Source organism: Lactuca sativa, chromosome 4 (assembly GCF_002870075.4).
Source record: "Lactuca sativa cultivar Salinas chromosome 4, Lsat_Salinas_v11, whole genome shotgun sequence".
Taxonomy (NCBI): Eukaryota; Viridiplantae; Streptophyta; class Magnoliopsida; order Asterales; family Asteraceae; genus Lactuca; species Lactuca sativa.
In genome coordinates this window covers 335,688,333-335,699,184 of record NC_056626.2, presented here as the reverse complement: position 1 = coordinate 335,699,184, position 10,852 = coordinate 335,688,333, and the positions used below count along the sequence as shown (strand labels likewise).

Sequence of the window (10,852 nt, the reverse complement as noted above, 5' to 3'; positions counted from 1 at the left end):
TAACTCCAAAAAGGCGGTAGATCTGGGCTCTACAACACCCAATCATTCAGATCTAAAGATATCTCGACTTATTAAGGCATCCATGCAAACATAAGGCTTGGAACAAGCATCAACTAGATCATAGGAGAGCTTTAATGGAGGTTTAAAGCATATAACAATAGGGAAAATCTGGAAATACCTCAAATAACTCAGATTTGCCCTTGGATCTTTGCACTACACCTCTTCTCCTTGCTCCTTGCTTCTTCTCCTTCTTCAAACCTTCACAAAATGGCACCAAAACACTTAGCTCACACAAGGGTGGATTAGGGTTCTTTCTCACAGTGTTCTCAGGGTGAGGGAGGCGAGAATGGGGCTATAAGGTGACTTAAATAGTGGGCAACCCGGGGATTTAGGGTTTCACCCAGACGGATGGACTCGCCGAGTCAGGGATATGGACTCGCCGAGTCCCCGGCTCCCACTTGCTCGAAGTCGCGACCCTACTCGGCGAGTCAGGCTATGTACTCGCCGAGTCCCTCTAGAAAACTTCAAAATAAATACCAAGGAATTACCATACCGGACACGGGTCGTTACAGAATGAATTGTCATATTGTAAATATAGAAATGTTTCCATATTGGGAGTTGGATATTAAGAATCTATGTCTAGATTAGAAACTTTTATGCAAGAAGTGAGAGACATCATCTCTATAGAATTGTTTCTGATAGAGATTGGTCAAGTCTTGATGATTTTAAGCTATGACTTTACGAAAGAATCATTGCATAAAATGTTAGAATCTAGCATAAGTAACAAGAATTTGATATTCTTATACTTATGATAAGGATTGGGAGTTGTGAAATAAGTATGATTGGAAATGTGTTCATTTGATCTATTTCATAAAGTAAGGACCGTAGGTAAACATTGTGTGCATGCTGAGAGAATGGGACAAGTGTAGTAATAATTCAACTAAGAAGTTGATTACCCGAAACAACAAATAATGAGTAATCAATATGGTGATTAAATAAAATGTTTTATTTATACCCAGAGTTTGGGGCCATATGGGATTAGTATTATTCTTGTGTTTCACTTTGCATGTTTTGACTTCCTGAATAATTAAATTGGTTAAGAACAATCAAATTATTCGAACGGACCACAGTCGTTCATATGTTGGAAGTAGGTATGAATGAAGACTGTCGTGAATTGGCGTGTGGATTGTCTAAAGTGTATTAAACATAAGCAAATGTTTGCTGCAACGTTCATGAGTGCTTATGAATATGATTTAAGCATTGGATTAAACCCACGCTCACTTGGATCACTTCATGGATTTTATCACGAGTGATTGGTGAGACGATAATATCTTATATTCTTGAAACCGAGATGTGTGAGTGTATCTTGCGAGTCGGTTACACATTGACAATATGTAAACGCACCAGTAACTTAGTGTCATAAAACATATTGTTGTGTGCGATTCGGTGAGTGAGTGCAAGCAAGCATTGAATCAAACTTTATCCGTTCCTTTTATCCAAGGTGGGATGAAAGTGATATCTGTGGGTCCCTCGATGATTTAATGATGACACCTAAGCGCTTTTCCAAGCCGGGACTAATTTGATGTGTTCAATTGTAGTCTGTTGTCAGTCGTCATAAATCGGAAATCGGGAAACAGTATAGAGAGAATGATTTAAATCCATGTCTCAGTCTATACGATATCTAGAATGGAGGAATATATGATCTCTTGTCTAAAGGACACGCTTCTGATAGGATCAGAGTTGACATCGGTTTTTGAAAGCTACGATTGCAGATCAAGATCTGAAGTCATACGCATAATAGTTATTAGACTTATCCAAGTGGGAGACTGTTGGATTAGTGTCTAAGTCCATAACTATTTTGGTATGTACTTGACCCGATTGTGCGTGGTCCTTTTGGGTTGCCTTCACCAAAGCAACTTGATAGGATGAATTATGGAGAGAGAGGATTAATTATGATTTATTAATATATTATGAGATTAATATATTAAAGGAGAAATCATATTGTTTAATTAATATTAGTCAATAATTAATAAGAATTAATTTTGTGGCTAAAAGAGATTAATTAAATATAAGGGACTAGAACTGTCAATTGTGTGATAGTTGAATATTGAGCTAATGGACTCCATAGAGGATGGAGTGGACGAATTCTATGGGGAAACCCATTAGAAATCGTCCAAGGCCTCTAAGGAGGGAGTCCATCGGTTGCTTAGGGCCTAAGCAATCAAATTAGGGTTTCCTTGTTAGATAACCCTAATAGCCTCACTATTTAAGGACCCCTAGAGCACCAAAAACGTGGCTAAGAGTTTCCTTAGGGTTTCTACATGTTTTTGGGTGCCTTCTCTCTTATCATTCTTCATCCTCCTGCTCTTGGTGTTTGTGAGTCATTAGAGGAGTGACACTTGTGACTCTAAGCTTTCTAAAGCCATTACAAGGAGGATTTGAGATTGTTATTGCTACATAACAATCAAGGTAAGATCTAAACCCCATTCTTATGTTAATATGATTAAGTGTATGCTAGATCTAGGGTTTATAGCTTTGGATATTCAATTGCATGTTCATTAGACAAACTAGATCCAAAAGCTATTAGGGTTTGCATGTACACCATAGGAATGATGTTTTGCTGATAACCCATCAAGAGCTTCGTTCGTACAACACATGTTGCGACTTCGGTGGGGCGACGTGGCTTGCTTTGGTTCGCGGAAGGGTAGAATGTTGGGCGTGCGAGGTTTGTACACGAGGCGCACACGGTATGCGGGGCGTCCGATACGAGCGCTGGGCGTCCGAGATATGAACTGTCAAGATCCGAAGCGAGCATCGTGGTCAGCAAACGACGGCCCTGATCGAGCCACGTCATCAATTTCGCATCAGATTTCGCAATTTGCACACTCGACTTTAAAAATCCGTAACTTTCACATACGAGCTCTATTTTCGACGTTCTTTATATCCACACGTAGGCGGGAACGTAATATACAATATTTGTTTAGACTCCGTCAGCTAATTTTGACTTTATTTTAAAAGTTATATTATTTAACAGGTTGGGACATGATTGCTCCGTTAAAATCTCATAACTTCTTCATCCGACATCCGTTTTCGTCTGTCTTTTTATCGTTATGCTACAAATAAAGAGATATTTGATTCTCGTTTAGGTTGTGTCGGCTAAAAACCGCTCGATCTAATATTCGAATTTCGGGTTGTACACTGCTAAGCTGAATCTTCGAAAAATCATAACTTCCTCATACGAAGTCAGATTTGGGCGTTCTTTTTATGGATGCTCTCGGTTTAACATATTATATGACTTTCGTTTAGGTCGCTAAGGCTAAAACTCACTCTATCAAAATTTTACTATTTACGCTTCCCGGTATCGTGCCGGTTCCGTCGCGAAACTTTGACGGGTCATAACTTCTTCGTTATAACTCGAATTTCGGCGTTTTTTATATGTACGGAAACCTTGTGACATATTCTACAACTTGGTTAAGATTATTTATTCTAAATAATATTTTGTCGAAAAGTCATTTTCGACCCCTATTATCTCTAAATTGACTAGCCCGGATCTACGAGTGTTTCATTATTTTTCATAAATAATCTTTTAGTTTCGATGCGTGTTTTTTATTTTATTATAAAATACTTATATAACTTATACATAATATCAAATAAGCATATAAATACATGAACAATCATCTCTTATTCATTTATATAAAGATTACAATAGTTGACCAAAGTGATGATATACTATGACTAATCTAGCAGAAAACGTGGACATTACATGAAAATGATAAATTGAATAAAATATAGAAATATTGACACCAAGACATGAAAACGCTTTGAAATTTTATAGCATTTTTTGTTTTTTATATTTAATTTTGTATCGAATAAAATACTTGTACTATTATGTTTATAGATTAGCAAATAAAAATGGTTTTTTTGTTTTGTTTGTTTGTTTTTTGTTTTTTTTTGTTTTTTTTTTACTTATGAATACTATAGTATAAGAAATATGCATATATTCACTTGAATAATAGAAAAAGTTAAACAATAAACGAGATTGATAAGATGACGATCATGTCCTTAATGAGTTAATTTTGATCTAACTCTCTATCTTTAGTTCTCGGGTTATCAATTAACTATGAGTTCTCAACGGATATATATATATATATATATATATATATATATATATATATATATATATATATAAGATAATTACAAGGAATGTGCATCTATAAGGAGATGTATAATTTCTCCACTTCATTATATACTTATAAATGAAACATTTTTCTAAGCATCATATTCATTTGAAACTCCCATTCATTTTTCCTTTCATCACATTCATTTGAAACTCCCATAAATTTTCAATTTCTTTCTAATAATGATTATAAACTAAAGTGTAATCATATATAAACTAAACTCTAATATTAAAAGAATATATTTTCTTCTACTTATAAAGCTATATTTTCAACTTTTAACATATTATACTTAATTTATTAGGTCTAATATGTTGTTGTATATAAACCATTATCATTTTAAAACTATAAATTTCAAAAATTTGTATAAAATACTTAAATTGTTAATTTAAATATAACCTTACATGATCAACTTAAATATAAATTTTAGTTTAACTTAAACAACCCAAAGAATACTTTGTAAATAGTTAAAAGTGATAAATTGTATTGTCTTTCTAATAATGATTATAAATTGGTTAATAAGGTTAAATAATTATCAAACCAAAAGTGAAATCATAAATAAACTAAATTTTAATATTAAAATAATATTTTTACTTTTACTTATAAAGTTATGTTTTAACTTTTAACATATTATACTAAATTTTTTCGATTTAATATGTTGTTGTATGTAAACCATTATCAGTTTAAAGTTACAATTTTTGAACAGTTTTGACAAAATACTTAAATTGTTAATTTTAATATTACATTACGTTGTCAACTTCAATATAAATTTCAGTTCCACTTAAAAAATTCGAAGAATATTTTGTGAATAGTTAAAAATGATAAATTGTAACTCTAAATGCAAAAGCTAAATTGTAATGTCAATTTAACTAAAATATTTCCTGAATATATTTTTATAATCGTCAAAAGTTTTCAAATTAGTAGCTTAAAATAACTTACAATAACAATAGTTAAAAACAACTCTATATAAATGATTATATTGTTACTTTTAAAATTAAAAAAAGTTGTTTGATGTTTTAAATAATTACAATGATAGAAATTAAAATGTTAAGCAAATAATAAAATTTAAAATTATTAATTAACAATTACAACTATAAATAAAATTAAACCATATATTATATTTAATTTTATTCATGAGTAACTCGCGGGTAGAAGTCATTCAGACAATTGAGATTATGCAGTTATTATAGATGTATATATTATCATATAATTCAAAATAATCAATATATTATATCAATTTAGTATACAAATTATTATATCAAATTTAACAACATTATTGTTATATTTAAAAAAACATATATTTATAAATATTTCAATTAAATAAGTTTTTCTGCACAACGCGCGGACATTCGCCTAGTATCTAAATAAATCAATTCTATTAGCATAAGAGGAGAAGTATCTTGCTTGTCATGTACACTCACTTAGGATTTATCAATGCATGTAACTCTTTGCCATTGAAGGATGTGATGTTGATGATAACAGGAAGATATCCTTTCTAATAAATATTTTTTTTTGCTACTTGTCACACTCTAATTAAATTTGACAAATGTCATTTTGTGGTTATTTTGAATTAAGTTTTTTTTTCCACATGTCATTTTTTTTTAATTTTATTAAATTCCACATACTATTTTAATTTAATAACTAATTGTGAGACCTGTATATTATACGGGCTGATTAAAACAAAATGTTAAATATGAACGATTAAATAGAAATTTTATTTGAATTTGAAATTGAAATAAATGAAAATTATGAGAAAAAAAAACATGCAAAAAATAAATAAATTAAAATTGTGTGTTTAATGTGTATTAAACGGGTTAATTATAACAAAATGTTAAACATAAAGGTTTAAACTGTAAATATATTTGAAATTGAATTTGAAATTTAAAATTTAAAATTTGAAATTTGAAATTTTAAATTTGAAATTTGAAATTTGAAATTTAAAATTTGAAATTAATAGTTATTATGGTAGATTTAATTTATGGAAACAAAATTAATGATATATTGAAAATGAAAATTAAAATAATGACAAGTGGAAAATAATATATATCTCAAATTATGACAAAATGACATGTGACTAATTTTATGAGGGAATACCATGTGACAAATTCATTTTCATTTATTAGGGTAGATTTTAATAAATGTAGTAATAAATGTATATTAATTTCATTAATGAACTTATCTTTTAATTTCATAATTCTCAAAATTAAAGTTTATTAGTTTATTTATTTATTTAAATTAATATTATAATAATTCAATATTTTTCTTATAAATTTAAAGTTCTCAAATATTTTGATATTTATATTTAACTTTTTTTAAAAAAATAACTAATATAATACATGAGTCTCACAACTTTTTTGGAAACGCCAAATCAATTAACGGAGCCTACACGTACTTTTAAACGTGCACCCCAGGTTCGAGCTCCACAAAGCGGACAAACTCAGCCCCTGACAGGATTTTCAGGGAAAATTCCCCCACAAGGGGCACTTAAATAGGATTTATGGAGTCCCAAGATTCGAACATTCAACCTCACCTCACCGTGGGTTATAAACCCAATACATCACTACCAGCTAGGCTGGAGATCATTTATATATGGGTCTCACAACTAGTATATATAAAGAGCAACCGGAAGAAAAAGAGAGAAAAAACGAATAATGAGAGAACGACAAGAAAATTCGGTTTCTTGGACATGTCGTCCCTAGGGGAGGTGTTGCCATCCATGTCATCTCCTTTTCCATCCTCCACTCAGTATAACCTTATAGTAATAATTAAAAATATGTAAAGATGGAAAAGGAACGAGATGTAAAAACTCAATCATTTTGACACCCTTATTGGAAAGAACATTTCATCGTATATCTTATAAGAAAATAGAATCTCCACCCAATAGAAATATATCTTGCTATATTTATGTATACAAATTAAATCCATTTTAATAATTATTTATTAAAAATAACAATATTTTTAAAATATATATTTATTTTGAAAAGATCTATACTTAAAATTACTGTTAATCTTTTTAAAGTCACTTAATCTACATCTAATTTATTCATAAATTATGTTATTGTCTCAAGCAGAACGTAAACTATCAACCTATTGGTTAAGGGATATACTTCCAAAATTGATACGGTTAGATTTTAAGTCCATTGGTTCATATTAATTATCCCATGTTATTTTATTAAATAATATCAAATTTTAACTAAATTCTAAATTCATTAAGGCATGTACATATTTCTTGATGTCTTGAGTTATAAATGAAAAAAAATAACATTTTGAATCATACCTGCTAATTGTAAGAGCAAGACTTTAAAATGTTTAAGGATCAATAATTACAATTTTAAAAGTTATAGGACAAAACCAATATGTATTAAAAGTTGAAGGGCCAATAGTCATGCTCGAAGTTAGGATCAAAGCGTGGCGTGTGTACCGTTGATCTCGTCGGTCATTAGATCGACGGCTAAGATTAGAAGTACACAGGTGGAATATCACCAACATTTCCAACCTTATATATAAATATGTCCGATTGGCCGCCTCTCTCTCTCAATCGCTCATCTCTCGGCCACAATCGAAAACCCTAGACATCTTCTTATCTATCTCTGTTGATCGGTAAGTTTGCTGAATTTTTCAGTTCGATTTTGTTTGCAACTTTCTTTACTAGTTGTTTGATTATGTTCTCTTGTATTGCTTTATCTTGATCGATGTTTATTTGATTGTTAATCGGTGGTTTCGTTATGGATGGATCTCCGATCATTTTTTTATAAATCGATTAAGTTATTTTTGTTGTTTTAATGATTGATAAGCATTGTTATTGGCGAATCAGACAACCGTTGTTTATACGAAATCTGAATCTTGTTATTACAGTTATCATAATTTTTGGATTTCCTTTTTGGAATTCGTCGTAGTATTACATCAATTTAAATTTATCCGATTAATCTTTAGATCTGATTTATCTCGTCTTTATCAACTGTTATGAATCATTATTGTTTGATGATTGAAGTTGTCGCCTTTTGATTATTCGAGGAAACTACTGTATGAGATTTATCTTGTTTCCTGTTCTGAGAATAAGCTGTCACAAAACGTGATTAATGATTTATTGATGATCAAAGCGGTGTTCTTTAATAATTTGAGGGAACTTCGGGTAGGGAAAAGACATGTTGTTACTGTCATGTGAAAGGTGAGTGAACCTGTGGATAAACATGAATCATTCTTCTTTTGCCAATTGTTTACAATTCTTCATAACCAAATAGGTTTTAAATTTGTTTGATTCAAATAGCGATTCACATGAAATTCTATGTGTTATGTTAAACAATGTTATGGTGTAATATTGTCATCTCTCTTCTTTGTATTTCCATGTTTTCCCTTTTCTGCAAATTGGTCATCTTGGAAAGGGTAGTGTAACTTTCTATATCTCAACAGTTATAGTTAATATAATGAAAACTTTTGCTAAAGTCTGTTTAAAGTTACTTTCTTTGTCATATTTTTGTTCTTCCAACTTTCTGCAAGTTAACAGAATAATAAACCTTGTTTAGTAACTTTAGAGACATACCTTATTGAAAGATACATTTTGTATGATAGTATTCTTACATTCTTGATTTAATCATTTACTAATTGTTCACCTTCTCCATTTTGAAGGCTTCTTGTTGCCATCAGCTCTCTACAACTTTCAAGTTGGAGTGTTTGTGAAAGTCAAAGCGATTTTTATGTCCGAGCAGGCTATCCTCTACTTAGGGTCTATCGGGTTGTTGGGAGAATATTGTCCTATATTCAAGGAGAAAACTCCTTCCTCTACAAAACCAATCACCTGTATGCATCGAGCGCCATTTCAGGACCACACTGATTTCCACGGTTGCCCCTTATCGCAACCTTCCAATTCCCCATTTTACCCCTCCAAAACCCCCCACTTTTCAACCTCCATTACCTCACTAATCTAATATCAAGATTCAAGAATCTTAACCACTTCCCAACACTTACCAAAAATGGCTTTACAAAACATTGGTGCAAGCAACAGCGATGATGCCTTTTACAGATACAAAATGCCAAAAATGATTACAAAAATCGAAGGGCGTGGAAATGGAATCAAAACAAATATAGTCAACATGGTTGATGTGGCAAAAGCTTTGGCTCGTCCACCTTCTTATACCACTAAATATTTCGGGTGTGAACTCGGTGCACAATCAAAATTCGATGAAAAGACAGGTGTGTCCCTGGTCAACGGGGCCCACGACACTTCAAAACTTGCGGGTCTTCTTGAAAATTTCATAAAAAAATACGTTCAGTGTTACGGATGCGGGAATCCCGAAACTGAAATCTTGATTACAAAAACTCAAATGGTGCAGTTGAAATGTGCTGCTTGTGGGTTTGTGTCTGATGTGGACATGAGGGATAAGCTGACGTCATTTATTTTGAAAAATCCACCAGAAGTGAAAAAGGGTGGGAAAGATAAGAAGGCCATGAGAAGGGCAGAAAAGGAAAGATTAAAAGAAGGTGAAGCTGCTGATAAAGTACAGAAGAAGTTGACTAAAGATGTTAAGAAGAAAGATGTGAAGCCGACAAAAAAGAAAGGAAATGCATCTGACGAGGATCATGTCTCGCCAACTGTCAGCCAGGCTGGCGACAAGGACGATTCGGAAGATGACGGGGACGTCCAATGGCAGACCGACACGTCAGCGGAGGCCGCCAGACAACGGATTCAAGAACAGCTCAGTTCCGTGACCGCTGACATGGTGATGTTAGCAACCGAGGAGCCGAAAAAAGTCAAAGCAGTCAACGGGAATGGGAATGGGAATGGGAATAATAAGAAGCTTGCTGATGTGGCGAAGGAGAATATTAAAAAGGGTGTTTCACCGAAGGAGTTGATGGGGATTTTGTCGGGTTCGAAACAAGAGAATGTGAGTGCTATTTATGAAGCGGTGGTTGATGGTGTGGAAAAAGGGTTTGCAAAACATGTGGTGAAAAAGAAGAGTTATTTGGCGGCTGTGGTGGGTGAAGGGGCGGAATCGCAGATTCTGGTGTTGAGGGCGATTGAGGAGTTTTGTCGGAATGGGAATGGGAATGCGGTTAAGGAGGTTCCGCTTGTGTTGAAGGCGTTGTATGATGTTGATATTTTGGAAGAGGAGTATGTGGTGAAGTGGTATGAGGAGGGGTTGAGTGGTGGGAATAAGGACTCGTTGATTTGGAAGAATGTGAAGCCATTTGTGGAGTGGCTTCAGAGTGCGGAATCGGAATCGGAAGAAGAATAGAATCGGAATCGGAATTGGAGTTGGAGTTCCCAGGTTGTTGTTCTTTGCTTTATCTATCTTTTGGTTTGTTAAGTATTTGTTCTGTTCTGTTTTCAGTGTGACTTGAAATAAATCGTATGTGTATGTTATTTGTGTGTTTGTTTGTGGATTTTAAGGATAAAATGCTTATGAAATATTATTTACTTGGCTTTTGAGATAAATTTCTGTTTACTTTGAATATTAGTTGATATAATGTGAGTGAGACTTATTCAACTATTTGTAGATTAGGTTTTGAGATAAATTTTTGTTAAGTTTGAATTCGTTGTTATTATGTGTCCCTAAGACTTATTCAACTACTAGGTGTGAGACCCGTGTATTATATGAGTTGATTTAAAAAAATGAAATATTAAAGTAAAGTGTAAACACAAAATATTTTTTAATGTACAACTTTAAAATAAGAAAAGA

General features: G+C 32.4%; 1 protein-coding gene across 1 annotated transcript; it reads left to right on the top strand.

The window, feature by feature from the left end:
• Positions 1–7,639: 7,639 nt before the first annotated feature.
• On the top strand, positions 7,640–10,608 carry LOC111909981 (eukaryotic translation initiation factor 5). Its single transcript, XM_023905775.3, has 2 exons — positions 7,640–7,775; positions 8,802–10,608. The coding sequence occupies exon 2, from the start codon at positions 9,146–9,148 to the stop codon at positions 10,406–10,408; it is 1,263 nt and encodes a 420-aa protein (XP_023761543.1). The 5' UTR covers positions 7,640–7,775; positions 8,802–9,145; the 3' UTR covers positions 10,409–10,608.
• The last annotated feature ends 244 nt before the right edge of the window (positions 10,609–10,852 follow it).